General features: G+C 42.8%; 1 protein-coding gene across 1 annotated transcript in view; it reads right to left on the reverse strand.

Moving 5' to 3' along the window:
- Positions 1 to 18,943, reverse strand: part of PLXNA3 (plexin A3) — a 207,702-nt gene that overhangs the window by 18,012 nt on the left and 170,747 nt on the right. The window contains exons 18-25 of the mRNA XM_040324278.1: positions 16,623 to 16,865; positions 15,348 to 15,491; positions 13,837 to 14,071; positions 7,666 to 7,808; positions 5,165 to 5,421; positions 2,929 to 2,995; positions 1,235 to 1,381; positions 640 to 799 (exon numbers count right to left, since the gene is read on the reverse strand). Of these exons, the coding sequence (XP_040180212.1) occupies positions 640 to 799; positions 1,235 to 1,381; positions 2,929 to 2,995; positions 5,165 to 5,421; positions 7,666 to 7,808; positions 13,837 to 14,071; positions 15,348 to 15,491; positions 16,623 to 16,865 (1,396 nt within the window). The remainder of the gene's footprint in view (positions 1 to 639; positions 800 to 1,234; positions 1,382 to 2,928; positions 2,996 to 5,164; positions 5,422 to 7,665; positions 7,809 to 13,836; positions 14,072 to 15,347; positions 15,492 to 16,622; positions 16,866 to 18,943) is intronic.

An 18,943-nucleotide genomic window follows, 5' to 3' on the forward strand; every position in this document is an offset into this window, starting at 1 on the left:
CATACAACACCAATTCCATAAAAGTTGGGACACTGTGTAAAATATACATAAAAACAGAATACAATGATGTGCAAATCTCATAAACCCGTATTTTATTCACAATAATAAATCAGTTTAAGAAAACAATCATGCCTGAAAGTCTGGAGAAAAAAAAAGTGTAATGCCGCATACACACGATCGGACATTCCGACAACAAAACCGTAGAATGTTGGCTGAAACTTGTCTTGCATACACACGGTCACACAAATGTTGTCGGAAATTCCAAACGTCAAGCACACGGTCACATATAACACTACGACGAGCCAAGAAAAATGAAGTTTAATGATTCCGAGCACGTGTAGGATTTTTGTGCGGCGACATTGCATACAGAAGATCGGAATTTCCGACAAGAACTTTTGTTGTCGGAAAAATTGAGAACCAGCTCTTAAACATTTGTTTGTTGGAAATTCCGACAGCAAATGTCCGATGGAGCGTACACATGGTCGGAATATCTGACCAAAAGCTCACATCGAACATTTGTTGTCGGAAATTCTGATCGCATGTACGCAGTTAGAGCACCTCATAGACCAGTGCTGGGCACTTCTGCTCTTACATACAGCACATGGATAAACATTAACAACGTGAAACCATGACCCTCACCTAAGTCCATATCCTCTGCTTTCGGCCTCTGTGTATAGGGAATCCCTTTGTACACAGCATCCAGAAGCTTGTCCTTCACCTGGGTAATTGTATCGCAGTTGAGAACTTTAACAGGGACCTCTGTGCCATTCTCACTGTCCGGACAGATGCAGCTCAGAGTCTGAGGTGAAGAAAAAAAAAAACAGTTAAAGAGGATCGTCACAAATGGGCTTATGCAATCTGAATTTTAAGACTTGAGGCTCCATATACTATTTTCTCTGAAAGAAGGGCAGGTGGGGGGTTTGTATCAAGCAGACGTGCAGTGCAAGAACGTTCTGCCTGTCAAAGGCCTTGCCTACTCATCATCATGGAGTTGGCTCTCTTGGACATATGTGAATATTACAAGCATTCCACATAAGTTGGGCAATTCAAAAAAAGATTTGTTCCAAAAATTGGTAAATGGTTTAACACGTGTCAATATATTCTTTGCCCATTGCAAGAACAGAAAACTTTAGGAGATGTGCAGAGGGGTAGACGGTGAAAAAGCTGCATGCATCATATGGTACAGTGCATCATTATATACTTAGAAATATGTAGACCAATAAAATGGACTGACCAGGACTTTGTAGTCGATCTGTTGCCGGATGAGTTTGTCCTCACTTAGTGAGTAGCGGGCTTCCCCAGTGATGGCATCAATAGGACCTTTCTCCATCTGCTGCTTTATCGCACAGAAAAGCATAAAGAGTGGCTCTCCGGCACATTCCTATAAAGAAGGAAATACAACCCTGTTACCACCACCTTTTACTTACGTCTGTCACATGACTTGGCTACAAAAGGTCAGTGCTGATGGCAATTAAAGTGATTGTAAATGATGTTTTTTTTTTTTTTTTACACCAAACAGGTTTCTACTTACCTGCTCTGGTTTTGCAGAGTAACCCTGAACCTCCTCTTCTAGAGCCCCCTGCCATTGCTGCAAGCTTCTCCCCTTCTCGGTGTGCCACCACAGGAAGCCGCTCCTATGACAGCACACCTCAGGGGCTCAATGCTGAGCTGGGATGCACAGCCCAGCTTGGTCGTGCCCCTCCACTCCCTCCTCTCATGATTTTACTGACAGCAGCAAGAGCCAATGGCTCCTGATGCTCTCCAAAGCTTGTGAGGAGCGGGCGAGAAGAACTGAAGATGGGCATAGCGCCGGATCAATACAGGACTCAGGTAAGTATTAGGGAGGGAGGCTAAGGGGGCACCGCTATTAAAAGTCTTTGTTACTTTAATGCAGGGAATGTATTGCAGTATAAAAAAAAAAAAATCACCTTTACAACTACTGTAATCTCATTATGGACATTATTTAAAGGCTGCAACCCCCACTGGGCACATTAGATCTGTCTAAACTACAAATAAGGGAATGGGATTATTGACTTACCTGTGAAATTCCTTTTTCTAGTGTAGATCACAAGACACAGGAGGGTTCATTCTTTGACAATTGCAAACCTTTTCTGTGTATTCTAACAGATCGCCGATGCCATGCAGGTCTTCTGCAGACCTGTCAGTGTATAGGTTTGCTCATATGGTGAAGCCGATACATGCTGACAGGTAGGATGGATGAACTACCACAGAACCATGGTAGTTCACTGAAAACTACAAAGGGTGCTGGACCTTGTAGTTTTCCCATTCAAAGAGCGCTGTCCAATGAGTGATGTGCTTGGGTGGGCGGAGCCCCGCACAGACACTTTTTGAAATTTTGACAGCTAGCTGGTGGAGAAGATCCCCCGCTAGCTGGCACAGCGATGGAGCGGGAGGTGCGAGCGCCGTTGCATTCATAACATGTTACCTATCACACCCCGAGCATGGGTGTAATATGCTATGAAAGGTGAACTTATCTTTTAATGTCCTAGGAAAGGGACAGGTCTAACACCCAGTGGCCCCCAATGATGAAAGAGACCTTTTCCAGGATGTCTCATGCTTGTATTGTAAACAAAAGTCTATCGGGAACACCATCCTGCTTTTGTTATAAACCATTAGCACTCTGTGTAATCTGACCCATCAGTAGAATAGCAGTGAGTATCAAGTAGAACAAAAAAGCACATTTACAAAAAAAAGTAGTGTCTGATTAGTTGCTTCATGTGAATATTGTGTTGGAAATTTGGGTTTTTAAGATGTCAACGTGTCCTGCTAAGGTGGCAGAACTAGGGAAAGGGTTAGGGATAACCAAACAGAAGTAGAATGGAGTGACCAAGAGCGCCCCCTACAAAGGAATTGCTAAGGGCGATAGTGGCATATGTGACATGGGTATATCTGCATGGAGCTTCTTACCTTCAGAAACTTGTACAGTAGGAAAGTGAACCAGTTTGTTAACATTTTCTCAGCTACTGACTCCGTCCTGCAGGAAAACAAAATCATACAATCAATGCACTAGTGATTTTCAAACTTTTTTTGAAAGTTCTTATGGAAATGTGCATATAAATGCTCAGCACATTTGATGACCTGACAAATGTCATTTAAAAGTACTTCAAAATTTTAACTTTTAACATTTAATTTTGGAAGGAACAGACTCTCCAGAACAAAAACGACATATATTGTGAGAAATACTGTCTAGAGTACTTCTTTCATTTGAGAAAAACAATTTCATTTCATTACTTCAAATCTCAGCTTTAGAAAAGAGCTACAAACTGATGACCAGTTGGGTCCTTAACCGCTTGCCGCCCGCCGCACAAACTTATACGTCGACAGAAAGGCACAGCTGGGCAAATGGGCTTATATATACATCCCCTTTAATTTGCCCCCGCGTGGTCACCGGCGCGCTCGTGACCTTGCCCGCGGGACCCACAGACTATGTCCGCCGGTGTCCCGCGATCAGTGTGAACACAACATCTCCCTGTTCTTCCTAGTGACATGTCACCGATTGCCTGTTCCCTCTCATCCAGAACATCGATCAATGGAGTGTCACTCGTAGCCACGCCCCTAACCGTTAGAAGCACTCCCTAGGACACACTTAGCCCCTTCAGTGCCCCCTACAGGTTAACCCCTTCAGTGCCCCCTTCCGGTAAACCCCTTCAGTGCCAGTGTAATTTTTACAGTGCCAGTGTAATTTTTACAGTATCGGTGCATTTTTATAGCACTGATCCCTGTAAAAATGACAATGGTCCCAAAATGGTGTCAAAAGTGTCCGCCATAATGTCGCAGTCACGATAAAAATCGCTGATCGCCGCCATTACTAGTAAAAAAAAAAAAAAATTAATAAAAAAAACATAAAACTATCCCCTATCCCGCTATAACTTTTGCGAAAACTAATCAATAAACGCATATTGCTATTTTTTTTTACCAAAAATATGTAGAATACGCACCGACCTAAACTGAGGAATTTTTTTTTTTTTTTATATATTTTTGGGGGATATTTATTATAGCAAATAGTAAAAAATATTATTTTTTTTTTTCAAAATTGAAGCTCTATTTTTGTTTATAGCGCAAAAAATAAAAACCACAGAGGTGCTCAAATACCATCAAAAGAAATCTCCATTTGTGAGAAAAAAAGGACGCCAATTTTGTTTGGGAGCCACGTCGAACGACCGCGCAATTGTCAGTTAAAGCGACGCAGTGCCGAATCGCAAAAAGTGGCCTGGCCTTTGGCCAACCAAATGGTCCGGGGCTTAAGTGGTTAAATGTGAAGTTTGCCTTTTGTAACAAAAAATAACAAATGTACATGATTTTAATTTTCTGTTATAGCTACTGGTGCTGTGTTTTAAATTGTGGATTGTTTTTTTTCACCTGTTTTGTATGACTTGTATTCTGTTATTTTTTTATTAGAAAAGCAAATAAAGAATTTTTAAAAAATGCACGATTTTGTATGTAAATAAAAAAAATGCACATTTAACATTGAAGCCTGCAAAGCACTACACCTGTAATCAGTGGATGCAATGTCAGGTTCCTGCACTACAGCTAGTTATGTATGACCATCAACACTTTCTTTTTTTTAGGTCTACCTTAGAGTGGATGTAAACCCGATTCATGAAATTTGACCTGGGCACATATATCTGCAGTGTTTTCTTATCTCTCTCCAAAGCCCTGAGTCCCGTGTTTTTCTGCTGCTTCCTTCTTCTGTTATCAGCATGATAACTCATATCAACTGACATTTGGTGGGTGTGTTTCAGATAACGCTGTCAAAGAAAACTATGCAGTGACTCCTCTTGGTCCTGCCAAGTCTCTGGTGTAGACCCCCTTCTTTCCCATGCATACCCACGTTTGAATGTCATTAAGGCACATGTGCTACTCTGAAAAGGCTTAAACCATGAGGGGGGTTTCTCCTCACTTTCTGTCCTTGTAATTACAAGCACATGAAAAACACAGGCAGCAATAAAAAACGTTCCACACCCAATTTATAAAGTGTTCATATTCAGAAGATCTTCTGTCTTGGTGACCACTGTTACCAGGAAAGCAAATGAGTGGAAATAAAAAGGAGACAAAGTTTAAATTCTGCTCCTCCTATCCAAATCAGACAAAATGTTTTGGGGTTTCCATTTAAATAGCCACATTCATGGTACTTTTGTCTCACCTACGCAGCAGTAATTTAGGATGGTTCTTGCTCTCCAGGTTCTTCTCAATGAGGTCACTCAACAGCTGTTTCAGGACGACTGTTGCATATTCCATGCGGCCCTGCAGCGACACCATGGTCAAGGAGGCTACGTTACCGCGGTCCCTCATGGAGAAGCTGCGCTGGGTTTCCAGCGTATGTATAAAAGTCAACAAGAAGGTTTTGTTGTTCAGGAGCTGTCCAAACAGTCTCAGGGCTTTTTCCACATTTGGAGGCATCTGGAGAGAGCAAAAATAATGCATAATAATATGTATCTGTTCAAACCAAAAGTAATTTTAAACCTTTAATTTTGTTTTTTAAATAACAAACCTGCTCTGCTGAATGGTTTTACACAGAGCAGTCCCAATTCTCCTCTTCTGGGGTCCCCTGCCAGTGCTCCTGGCTCCTCCTGCCTTCTGAGCACCCTCAATCCCCAGCAAGCCACTTGGGGAGGGGGAAGGAGAGTACTTGTGTGGGCTCGCTCCAGAGCCCTACTGACTGTTTCCATAGACCCTTGGTATAGGATTTGATGGACAGCAGCAGAAGCCAATGGCTCCTGCCTCTATCAATCTGCCCTGTGAGGAAGGAGTGAGAGACCCTGCTCTTGTGCACAGCACTGAATGGAAATCAGGCTCAGGTAAATAAAATGGGGGGGGGGGGGGGGGGGATCCTGGACACAGAAGTTTTTTTACCTTAATAAATGTACACTTGTGCAGTTAAAAAAAAAAGAAAGAAAAAGTGCATTTACAATTTTTTTTTCCTGGGAGCCTGTAAAGCTCCAGCAGGCTGTCAGTACACGGTCTATCCATACCTCCGATACGGGCAGGGAGTTGTAAAAGTACAGGAAGCTGAATGGACTATAAGAGCCCTCACTGCGCCCTAGCAAGTCATTGAGAACTACAAGCCATCAGTTCATTCCTCCACACAACTCTGGTTTTGCAGGGCTCCTCCATTCATTCACATTTGGTTTTCAAATTGTGACAGTGGGCACAGGGGGAAGGTCCCCCACCCACTGTCACAGGGAGGGGGCGACGTGGTGGATGCCCAACATGTTACACCTTAAATACGGATGTAACATGTTGAGAAAGGTGAACTTATCCTTTAATGCAGAGAATGCATTAGGGTAAAAAAACCTTGAGAACCACTTTAACTTCAGAATTCAAAATTGGAATTTCAAATTAAAGAAAACTATAAAGTTGAACTCCAGGAATGATCTATATTGCATATTTAGCACAAAGTATGCATGCATAACTCATACCTGATGGGCTGCTTGGATAGGTGAAAATCACTGTAGAGGTTGGTACTACTACACTGATGGCCGTGATCTTCCAAGTCCAACTTCCTCTCTGCACACAGAGCACAGGTGGTTGCTCACTGGACAATGCTGCCATTCGCAGAACACCTTATTTTTATGAATGAAAGGTGTCCTCTGATTTGAAGAGTTGGAGAGGAAGGCTGATGACATCATAATCTCCACCTTGTTTAATCAGAGAATGTCTTGTATTCATTGAATAAAATACAAAGCGTTCTATGAATGGCAGCAGTGTCAACTGAACATCCCCAAGTATTCAGTGGGCAGAGGGGTAGGCCGCTCACACAGAACATCAGAAGGACTCAAAATATTGCAGTGATCACTGTAGTAGCACCAATTGCTACAGTGATTTTTAGCTTCCCTGCCAGCCAATCAGATATGGAGCAGGGAAACGTACAGTGTGATAAGCTGGACCAGTGTAGTTAATCAATACAGATCATTCCTAAAGCCCTGCTTTAAGAACAAAATATGATTACCTGATAATAATGTAAAGCAATTCAAACAAAAAAAGTTCAAGACTAAACCCTGTCCCTCTTGTGTTTTCCCTGTCACTCAGTTATTAAATGTTATGCCTGCCCAGAAAAGCCACAGCATTCAACAAGCTTAATGCTGGAAAAAAAGGGGCTTAAAGCAGAACTGAATTCTCCAATCCTTTACAGCAAGGAATGCCTCTGATTTGCAGCTGCCATTGTGCTGCACGTGTGATCAGTAATGACACCAGCCATTTCATGGCTTGACTGTTCAGTTAAGAGCACAAGCAACTGTGACATGCCTTGAAAGCTATGGCTTTGAGAAACAGTTAAATCGATTTGTTTATTTCTGCTTTATTCTCGACTAGGGCAGGAGACCGGGCCCCTTACAGTAACAATATATAATTTCACAACTGACAGGTCTATAATAGGACAACGCCGTTTTACTAACAGCTAACTTGTGATTCATTTAGAAAAAGTTATAAGAATGATTGATTCATGGTATAAAAAATAAAACGTCAATTTGTGGTATCAAAGATTTTTTTTTTACATAAAAAAAAAAAAAAAAAGTATACAATTTTTTTTTTTTATCATAATATACTTTCACTAGGATAAAGTCCCATTGTGTAAGTTTCACACTGTGAACCAATAGTTGTTCAGCTGTGAGTCAGGCCCCACCTCCATCATTGAGAATTACTCACATCCAGTTCCTTTAGCACAGGGTGATCTTCAATTCCTGGGAACAGCACGCGCATCGCATAGGTCTTATATTCCAGGAATGGGATCTTCACGCCATCCATATTGTTAGTCAGCTCATTAATGTCTGTTTGGAGCTCTGCAAAGGCTGTAATAAAAAAACATTTGAGGCACATATAATTTTTTTTTAGCTACTGTTGAATTTAAAAGCACACCAATCAAAACACAAACATTTCTATACACTATTAGCTAGATTCAGGTAGGGGCGCGCAACTTTAAGGCAGCGTATTTACGCTACGCCGCCTTAAGCCAGAGGCAAGTACTGTATTCTCAAAGTACTTGCCTCCAAACTTACGGCGGCGTAGCGTAAATGCGGCGGGCGCAATCGCGCCTAATTCAAAATAGGCAGAGGGGAGCGTGTTTTATGATAATTTGGTTTGACCTGACGTGATTGACGTTTTTTTGGAACGGCGCATGCGCCTGCCCGCCTACATTTCCCAGTGTGCATTGCGGCTAAGTACGCCACACGGTCCTATTGATTTTGACGTGGACGTAAATGACGTAAATCCTTATTGACGGACGACTTACGCAAACAACGTAAATTTTTCGAATTTCGAAGCGGAAACGACGGCCATACTTTAACATTACTATTCCAACTATTTGATGGAATATCTTTAGGCCTGATAATGCGTTACGTAATCGGCGTATCTGTACTGCGTCGGCCGGGCGTACGTTCGTGAATAGGCGTATCTAGTGATTTACATATTCTACACCGACCGCAATGGAAGCGCCACATAGCGGCCAGCCTAAATATTGCACCCTAAGATAGGACGGCACAAGCCGTCGTATCTTAGATAGGTTTAAGTGCATCTCTGTTTGAGAATACACTTAACTTGGGTCGGCGCAGATTCAGAGTTAGGTCGGACCTAACTCTTACTGAATCTAGCTATATATAATCAATACTAGTAATCTGAAATACATAGGCAAAACTATTTATTCCCAGAGATCTTTACCAGGGCATCTACAGAGCTTGTGTGCACGTTTGCAGTCATCTGAGATTTAGAGGCAGTAGAACAAAATTCAGGAAAGGTGACCGACTTTTTATTGAATAGTAAGCAACAAAGGAAGAACTCTGGTCTAATAAATGAGCAAGGTATAAAAATGAAAATCACTATACCTCAGCCATACAATCCCTTGCCATCCTCACTATGAGGGCGCAGCTAATGAACACGTCACAATAAAACAGAATACCCTCACAAACTATGGGCACTATTATGTATGAGCAGCATTTTAAGCGTACTTGTTGCCTGTAGCAACCAGATGTTCTGGTTCACTTTGATGCTGGCCATGTATCACCCGCTGTCAGAATTCAACAGGCTGCAGGAGATTCGTCCATCAGCGCTGTCAGCATTGATGGAGTAATCTGTTCACTTTCTTTCCTTCAGCCTGCAGATGGAAGAAGTCAATGCTTCTTTGTGTTACATGATAGAACTATTACCTTGTATTACATAATGGAGCGAAGCTTAGATCTCCCCAGCTGTAAGCTATGGAGGAAGAACACTGGACACAAGTGTGGCATGCGCAAGTGCTCCTGAGAATTAGACAAACGCTCCATAAAAATGTCAGTACAAAAAAGGACTGTATTCATTCTTACAATGTGATAAGGACATTTTAGATAAAGCGTCAGTTCATTTCTAATGGTATTTGTGTAAATAAAAAAATGGCAGATTAGTTCTTCCCAGCCTGTGTTGGCTGTCTGTATTTGGTTTTCCCTCCACCTGTAGGAAGCCGTCGCTCATCGCCGCGCCTGACTCTTGGCATAACCTTGGTATGCTGGAATGGGCAGCTGTTAATGTCTGTAGGGAGGGCTGTGTTATCATAACCAATGAAGCTTCCGACTGCTAATGAAATTCTCAAGGGTATGGCTGTGTCATTGCTAAAATTCTAACAGTTCAGCGGGGAGGGGACATCACCAATCCTACTTGAGATTTCTGCGGCCAGCGGTGAAAATGTAGTGGAATGTAAGAGATTGCATAAAACACCAAGAGAATTAGAACATGTATCACTAATTGTATATACAGAGTAACGGGTTGATACAATCAGGATTGTGTGGCAGGAGACAGAACTGTCGTTTTGCAGCTCTAGGGGTAATAGGTTTAGTTTACATCAGAGGTCTCCAAACTGCGGCCCAGGGGCCGGAAGCAGTCCTTTGATTGCCTTTAGCCAGCCCTTGGGGCAGTATTCCTTCCAATGACAGAGCACTATTCCTCCAAGTGATACCAATGATTTTACACTATTCCTCCCAGCGATACTAATGATGGGACACTACTCTTCCCCTAATACTAAACTTGGGGCACGATTCCTCCCACTGATACCAATGATAGGACACTACTCTTCCCCTAATACTAAACTTGGGGCACTATTCCTCCCATTGATACCAATGATGGAACACTACTCTTCCCCTAATACTAAACTTGGGGCACTATTCCTCCCACTGATACCAATGAGGTAACACTACCCCTCCCCTAATACTAAACATGGGGCACTATTCCTCCCAGTGATACCAATGATTTTACACTAATCCTCCCAGTGATGAGCGCATCGAGGCCTTTGGGTAATGACTGCGCTCCCAATAAGCATTTTTATAAATAAATAAAATAAATAAATAAATAAATAGTGATACCAATGATTTTACACTATTCCTCCCAGTGATACCAATGATGGGACACCACTCCTCCCCTAATACTAAACTTGGGGCACTATTCCTCCCACTGATACCAATGCGGTAACACTACTCTTCCCCTAATACTAAACTTGGGGCAATATTCCTTCCCACTGATACCAATGATGGGACTCCACTCCTCCCCTAATACTAAACTTGGGGCACTATTCCTCCCACTGATACCAATGATAGGACACTACTCTTCCCCTAATACTAAACTTGGGGTAATATTGCTCCCACTAATACCAATGAGGTAACACTACCCCTCCCCTAATACTAAACGTGGGGCACTATTCCTCCCAGCGATACTAATGATGGGACACTACTTCTCCCATAATACTAAACCTGGGGCACTATTCCTTCCACTGATACCAATGATGGGACACTACTCCTCCCCCAATACCAAACATGGGGCACTATTCCTCCCAGTGACACAAGGACATTTTCTATTCCCACTGGCCACAATTCAGCCCCCCTAAGGTCTGAACGACAGTAAAGTGCCCTTTGTTTAGAAAGATTGGTGACCCCTGTTTTACATCATGGTCACAATCTGCATGAAGCTTGTATGTTGCGCTTGTGTTTTAGAGTGATGTTGAAACCTAGTACCTGCAATATTTTAGGGAGGTGGGGTACAGACCACTGAACGCCAATGTTATGGTAGCGTGGACCACCAAAATTTAGGAGACACTCACCACTGACATCAGCGTCTCCCACTCCAGCCCCTCCAGAACACTTTTTGCATTAAATGGTCAGCTTTTTTCTGCACACTGTGCCAGACTTTCTGTGCTCCCAAGACGCCATTGTGGTCCTGGCCATGTGATGCTTTATACAGATCACAGATTTCATCACTTCTGTACGCAACGGATCTATCCTTAAAGGAAACCTGTATATGATTGTTTCCAGCTGTCTCTGGGTTCAATAATTATTTGTTCACGGACCTGTATTAAGCATGCTGCAAGTGAAGTATGAACTATTGGTTCAGGGTCAGCGACTCACGGTATTAACACAGATTAACATTGATATAGCCGATTTCAAATATCATTCCCAATGGGTTTCATTTATTGAGAGCCCTGTGCACAAAGCCATGACTAAAACTGCAAATGGAGCACAATGCAGCCCTGAACAACCTCAAATATATTCTAGCTAAATAAAACAAAAGAATGTGAGAATTTTCTGCTGTAAAATGGCAGCGTTTACCCCATAAGTGCGCTCAATGGATTGCGATCTGTTGTGACTTTGCAGCATTTACTAAGTGACAGCTCAGTATAATTAATCACTGGCCCATCCTCTAATCTTCCATTTACCCCTAATAGTATGCGCTGCCCTTCCCCCACTACTTGCTATATAGCCACTGCAGCAAGCGTGTAAAGATTTATTGATCAAGATAAGAGAAATAGTACCAAGATGAGGCATTCTCAGCATGAGGTCATCTGCATTCTTGTAACCCCTCAACTGCCACCAGGCTGCAGGTATTCATGTGTAAATAACTGTGACTTGAGGCATTCCATATCTTCCAGCTACCAAGGAACTACAAGTCCCAGAACGCCTACCAGGAAGCAGTTAAGCTATGATGCGATTATTCCTCAAAAGTATACGGTCTCCTGTTCAGATTTGCTGAAAACTGATCAAAATCACTGTGCTGATACCGCTCGGTTTTAGAGGAAGTTTATTATGATAACAATACATAATCTTATTTGGGTGAGTTTAATAACCACACGTAGCAGCAGCTGTATACGCCTGTACACAATTTAGGTTTTTCTGCCTAATTAGTTAGTTTGCTTTACGTCTCCTCTTTTCTAAGTGCAAGTCTATGATCAGAGCTCTGGTAACGGTAGCGCTGGAAACAATACATTACTGCTGAATGGTACAAACCGCCACTAGGGGGAGAATCTACAGGAATGAACATAAATCCGGACACAATTTTTTCCGACAAACATTGCCAATTACTGATCTGGGGAAGTGGTCTTATTACATTTTGGATAGCCAAGATTTTTTTTTTTTTTTAATATAAGGTTTGGATACAGTGCGCGAGGGATTAGAGCCACCGTCAGCTCCTGTCTTTGGTCCCACTTGGAAGATTCACTCTATTTGTCCTTTTCGGCACCAGAACATTTTTCTTGCGCAGCTCAGAGTACAATCTCAGCATGGCGACGTGTGAGGGGATAAATTAACTCCTGTACATGCACAATAGAAACATCACCCCACTCTGGCCATACAACCAAAGACCCGTCAACCAGAAGAAGCCAGGGCAGAGGACAGTGCCATTGAGGGACCTTGTGGATGTCAGACTGTTGGTGGGGAGGTAAAGGTTTGTGGACTTTAGTTGCACTTAAAAGAGGTATGGGATTGGTTTTAATTTTTGAACCATACTTGCCTCGCTGGATACAGCATCGGTCTGATGCTGCATCTGTCCCCCCTGGCACCAGAACTGAGCTATCGAACACCGCGATCACTCTGTTCTCACAGCTCCCCGAGCAGAGAGCTGGCGACTGACTCAGGCTCTCAGTGGCTCGCTGAGAGCCTGAGTCGGGTGCTGGCTCAGGCATGTGGGCGGATCTCGACTTAATTTTCACGATCTTGCCCGAGCCTGGATCGCCTGTGATATCAGCTGACAGCGGGTCACAGGAGTACAGAACATACTGTGCTTCTCTTTTATGTACCGTTTGGATCGTTTTTGACCAGATTTGCAGGATTAAATCAAAGTTTACATATTTAAGCTGTGTATGGAGCAACCAAGAGACTCAAATGAGATCTCAAGTCACAATGTTTACTTTTGTATTAAGAAAGATTGTCACTAAATTATAACACTGTATTAGTTTTAAAAATATTTTTCTGGTTTGCCACGTGCTTCATGTTGTACTTGTACTCAATGCTTTGTGAGTGAGTAACTTATATAGCGCTGCACATGCGAACTAAATCGCCTCTGGGCGCTCGTGTGTGCTTTAAAAACAAAAAAGGCAACAGTGCCTGAGCTTACTGCTCTGGTTTCTGCCATGCATAAAACTTACTCGTGTTTCCTTGTGGTCAACACCACTGAACGGGGCAGCGTTTCAAATGCCTACATGAAAAATCTAATGTGTGAATAGGCACTCTGGAGTTACATCTTTTCAGAGGGGCTGATGCTGTGAAGCATTGTAGTTGGACATGCACACTTGTAGGCCTTCCTTGCTGTGCTTTTAAAGGAAATCAAAAGGCATACTGCAGTGTAGCCATATATTATTTTTGACCAAGGTTCAAATTTCAGTAATTGCTTTCATGACATTGTTTTTTCAAGAAACGTTTGACATTGAAAGCGATTGAACTGAAAGGAGGTGAAGTTCACATTGCACTAATCAAATGTTTCAGCCATGTAACCAAACAAAATGATTGGGCCGAATAGTCGATCACATGAAAATGCCATCAAATTAAATATCATCATGTGTATATGGCCAACATAGTTTATTTTAAAACCTACCTTCTTTACATTCCAAAGCAACCCGTGACTCCAGATTATCCATCTGCATTTGGAGGCGTTTCAAGGTGCGGTCGGCATCCCGTGTTTTCCTCTTATAGGCAATGAGAACGGCAATGATGGCAAGCAGCAGCAATCCACCCCCAGCGCCAATCCCTACTATGGCTGGCAAGGTGAGGGAGCTGTCGGAGTAGATCCGGAGACTTCCTGGAGAGAATTCCATCCCTCCAACAACGATCTAAAGCCAAGGAATACAGATTTATAAACAACTGTCCGGGAGGGAGAGCATGCTCATCTACCAGAAAAGGCTGGAGAAGCCAGCAGAGGGGATGGGTAAAATGGGAGAGCCCAATTGCCATTTTGGATAAAAAATATTGTAGGGGTTGGGCACCAAATTTGTCTAAAGACTAAAGATTGTCATGTATTATGCATATCTCCCAACCGCTCCTGATTCGCTGGGACTGTCCCGGAAATTGATGTATGACCCGGAGTCCCGGCGAATCAGGTCCCAGATTGAAATCGGAATCCGGAATGGAGTCTGAGTACTACTGCACACTAATCCTAAAGCCTTCACCCCCCCCCCCCCCCCAACACTGACTAGTCATGGGAAAGAGCCTGGGGCCCGGGAACATGAGAACTTTGCCACTGCTCTGCTGGACAGGGAGAGCAGCCTGCAGAACCTGAAGATATGTGGACAAAGGGACCAGACTGACACCACCAAAAGGATGAGGAAGCTCAGCAGGCAAAAGGGAGCTGTGGCAACACATGCACAGAGAGCACCTTGTGCATTGCATAGACTAAACATCACTGGCACTACTGCCAGACCCTGATGTAAAAGGGAAACACTGCAGACCATGATTTAACTGGGAATATTAAAGACTCATGTAAGGGGGGGGTTTGATGACCAGAGACCACCTTACATCAGAGTTCCCCTTTACAACAGAGTCTGCAGCATTCCCCCTAAATCATGGTCTGCAGCGTTCCCCTTTACATCAGGGTCTGCAGAGTTCCCCCTTGCCTTTTGCATACCTCCCAAGTCTCCTGATTTCCCAGGAATTTATGCATGTCCTAGAGATGCAAGGCTGGGTCTTGGAATGGATATTAAATCCATCCCCCCTCACTAGTCTTCTCACCCAAAGAACCCCCTAGCACATATCCCCCCCCCCCCCAAATCAAAGAGATGCTGGCTGCCACAGAGGGGATGACCCCAGGCACCTGCAAGAGATCTGGTGCAATTTACCAAACGAATGCCCCCCTGCTAGGCAAGTTAGCGGAATAGCTCCAGAACACAGGACTGGTTCACACCATGAATCGCAAAGTAATGTGCTTTGGGTTCTGTGCGATTCACATGTCACCCAGGTGCAGTGCGATTTCAACCCATTCTTTTGAATATATTCATTCAGCATATGTTAGGGTAGATCTGAGGTGTAGAATCAACTGTCTTATCAAAAATCTGCTTCTTTAGTATGTATACCCCACAGTGCCAGGTTACCGAATGAGAGATGTTAACTTACAGTCACGCGATGTTCTCCTGTCTGGCTGGGAGAATCACACAGCAGCTGAGTGTCGGAAACAGTCAGTGCACATGGTTCATCCCCGATCAGTACTGTGTAGTTCAGCTTTGCTCCTCCAGGGGCAGCAGGCTGCAGATTTCTTCCCTAGATGAATAATAATAAAAAAAAGACAGTGTATTTGTCAAAAAATAAAAAAACAAAAAATAAACTACCTAGGATAGCAGTAGTGAAAAGTTAAGATGCTTCAAAAAGGAAAGGTACTACTATCCAAAAAAGTACAACAAATTAAGATCATATATGACATGCCATTGATCAGCTACTTCTTAAAATGACATAGCCGGCTATTATGCCATTTCTCTGGCAAAACAAAAATGGCAACTGCCCCAAATTATAACTAGCTTTTAGAGTAAGGTAGAGTAAGGAACACATAGAAGGGCTTTGCACAGAGCAAACAAAACAAAAAGCATTTCCCAGCACGCTTATTATATGTTAGCCTCAAGTCAATCTGAATGGAACAGGGCTATTGACCCTCTCCATGCTGGTGCCCACGCAGCCAACTGCCAGGCGCCAGTGTAGTCCCATGTAAGTTGATGAGTAAATCGCATGCCCCACGTGTCCAATTTTTCCATTTTCTCCTTGTGACTGAATATAGTGGTGGAGGAGCAAGGCAAAGTAGAGTATAGTCTTGAAAAAGCATAGGTCCACTAGAAGTTTGGAGGGTAAAGCTTCATTATTATGCATCAGATAGTTAAAGTGTTTGTCAAGCCAAAACCCTTTTTTCATTTTGTATAGAGAGGAGCAGAAAAAAAAAGCCTGACTGGTTTTTACTACCTGGGGCTCCATTAGAGAGAATTTCACACAAAAAAACAAACAAAGTATGTCCCAGTCTACCTAAAACACATTTTTATGTCTCTGTTACTGCTTGAAAGTTTATCTTACTTCCTGCCTAGTAACACACCCTCAGTAGGACAGGAAAAGGAGGGAAAAACTAACAGTCTTGGGTAGCAGTAAAAACCCAACATGGGTTCTAACCTTTTCTCACTGTATCCAAAACTATAATAAAACAAGCACAATTTAAGAAGAATCAGCGTGTGACAAAGTTAGAACAAACTAATTAAGTAATTTTATACAAATACCGTACTTCACAAAAGGAATATACCAAGTGAGAACCAGTGACATCATATGTATTACGGTCTCATCTGTTCGGTCGCCTACGACATTTTTCTTTCAGATTAACTTTAGGTTAAAATGCATGTTTGATTTTATTTTCAATACCTTGAGGATGACATGCGAGCCTGGCTTTATCTCCAGAGTGCCACCAGGTCCGAAGGGCTCCACCACAGGGTTGGGGTAGTAAGTAAATGTGGTGAAGTTCAAGGTGAGCAGGCTTGTTACATTGTCCAAGACGAAACCAAACTCGTCTGGCTGAACACCATCTTCTGGAAAAGCCTCTCCATTAGAGGGGTAGATTCCCGGAGCCTTGCAGAACATCAGTGTGTCATTAAGGATCTGGCATGTCTGAAAAGTATAGAAAAAAATCAGGGTTAGAAATAGGGCCGAAACAACTAATCGATTATGAAATTAATCGATTACAATTTTCATAAATCGATCGGCCAGTAACATAATGGGGTTAAAAAAACTAAAATTAGCCCTTTATAGTACAAAAAAGCAAATCGCTACTGTAATTACTACTTTCACTGTCCCACAGTGAAAAAATTAACCCCTTACAGTAGCGATTATTTGCTCTTTTTGTACTTATTTTTGTTTTTTTAACCCCATTATGTTATTAAATATCTCAGGCCAGGGTCACACCTCTGTTTTTTGGTGCTTTTTGCAGAAAGACACTACAGTTCATTTACATGTTTTTCTATGAGACACGTTCACATCCATGATTTTTTTTCAGCTGCTGCGTATTTGGAAAGGGCAAGGACTTAACGCAAAACGGTGCTATTTTTTTTTTTTTTTTGGTTCAATATACTTCAATGGAGAAGCTGCAGAAAAGCATGTAATGTGTTTTTGCGGCAATTTGTGTTTTGTAATCTGCCCAACAATGAAAATAATCGTTAGTTGCAGCCCTAGTTAGAACCAATCTTATATTTTCTGGGAGTGATGGATTTATTGGGACACTGGTTTCAGAATTTTATGACAAGATTTTCACACCTGTACTTGGCTGATATTACATATTCAACATCATAGCTTGTATACAGTTTTGCAATTCCTCTCTCTAGGGACCACCAGTGTGTCAAAGAATTCAGCGGGCTATAAAGAAAACGTAGTTATCTGGAGTGTCTAGAGTTCTTAAAGGGGTGTTCCACTCATTTTTAATGTTTATTAAAAGTCAGCAGCTACAAATAAGTGTAGCTGCTGGCTTTTAACATACACTCACCTGCTCCACGTTCCAGCGACGCGCCCGGCGGGGCTCCGCTCCTCTCCGGCCGGCGTCTTCATTCTAAGTGTGGGCACCCGGCCGTGACAGCTTTCAGCTTCGAGGCCGGGCACCCACTGCGCATGGGCGAGCGGCGCTGCGCCATCCGATTGTCACGTGTCCCAGGCGATAGCCTACAGGGAGGGGCTGCCAAAAGGCGATTAGATTATTTCGCCTTTGCAGCCCTTAGGCGGAAGGAGCAAGTGGGAAAGGAAGTCCCACTCCTCCTGAAGCCCCCACTCCCCCCCCCCCCCCAAAAAAGGGTGCGGGGAGTGGATTAAACGGAAGTTCCACTTTTGAGAGCAAAGGTTTAAAACAGACCTTCAGGAAATCCAGGAGGATCTGGGCAATGGTGAGCAAAAAAAAAAAAAAAGTTACAAGCTTGGTATAACCCCTTCTACTTCCAACATATTGAAGTTTAGTGGCAAACCAGTACCAAGAACATGATTACACAGACAGACAGAAGTAAGACCCGTGTCCCTCAATGAACTACAAGAAATGTATTTTATGGCAAGTACAAAAATCCAATTTTCTTTTGTGCACATTCAGAGACTGTTAGAACCTCAAAAAGCAGTCCAACGGCAAAGCAGGTCAAAGGCAAAAAAAAAAAAAACATGTCTGAAGCTGGCATCAGAAGAGGCCTGAACATTCCCCTGCTAATACTTGGAGAATGTGTGAATAAAATGCAAATATGCGTCTTAACAGGAAAAGGATGGGACCCAATCCCTTAATCAATAAACTTGAAAGATGATCTGTCTGAGGCACTGAAAAATGGTCCTCTTTACCGTGACCATCAGGACTGACAAAATCAGACTTACTAATGGAAGCAGTGGCTGCAAGGTAGACACAAACAGCAGAAACTGCATCCAAGCAATTCAGGGAGCTCGCCTACTGATGAATTGAAGCCAGAGGGATGGAAGAACAATGTTCCTTGTGATAGACTGAATCCAGGACAGAATGTCATGGTTGAGGTGACAGGCTAAAACCACCTTAGGAAGAAAGGAGGATCTAGGCCTCAACAAAAAAATTTCCCTGGGCAAGACCAGGAAGTTTTTTTTTTTTTTTTTTTTCAGCTCAGGCACAGAGATGGACAACAACAAATGCAACCTTGAGACTGCAAAGAGAAACATCCCGATAGGTTCAAAAGGTAGTCTTAAGTGATGATGGAATC

Source organism: Rana temporaria, chromosome 9, assembly GCF_905171775.1.
Source record: "Rana temporaria chromosome 9, aRanTem1.1, whole genome shotgun sequence".
NCBI classification, from domain to species: Eukaryota; Metazoa; Chordata; class Amphibia; order Anura; family Ranidae; genus Rana; species Rana temporaria.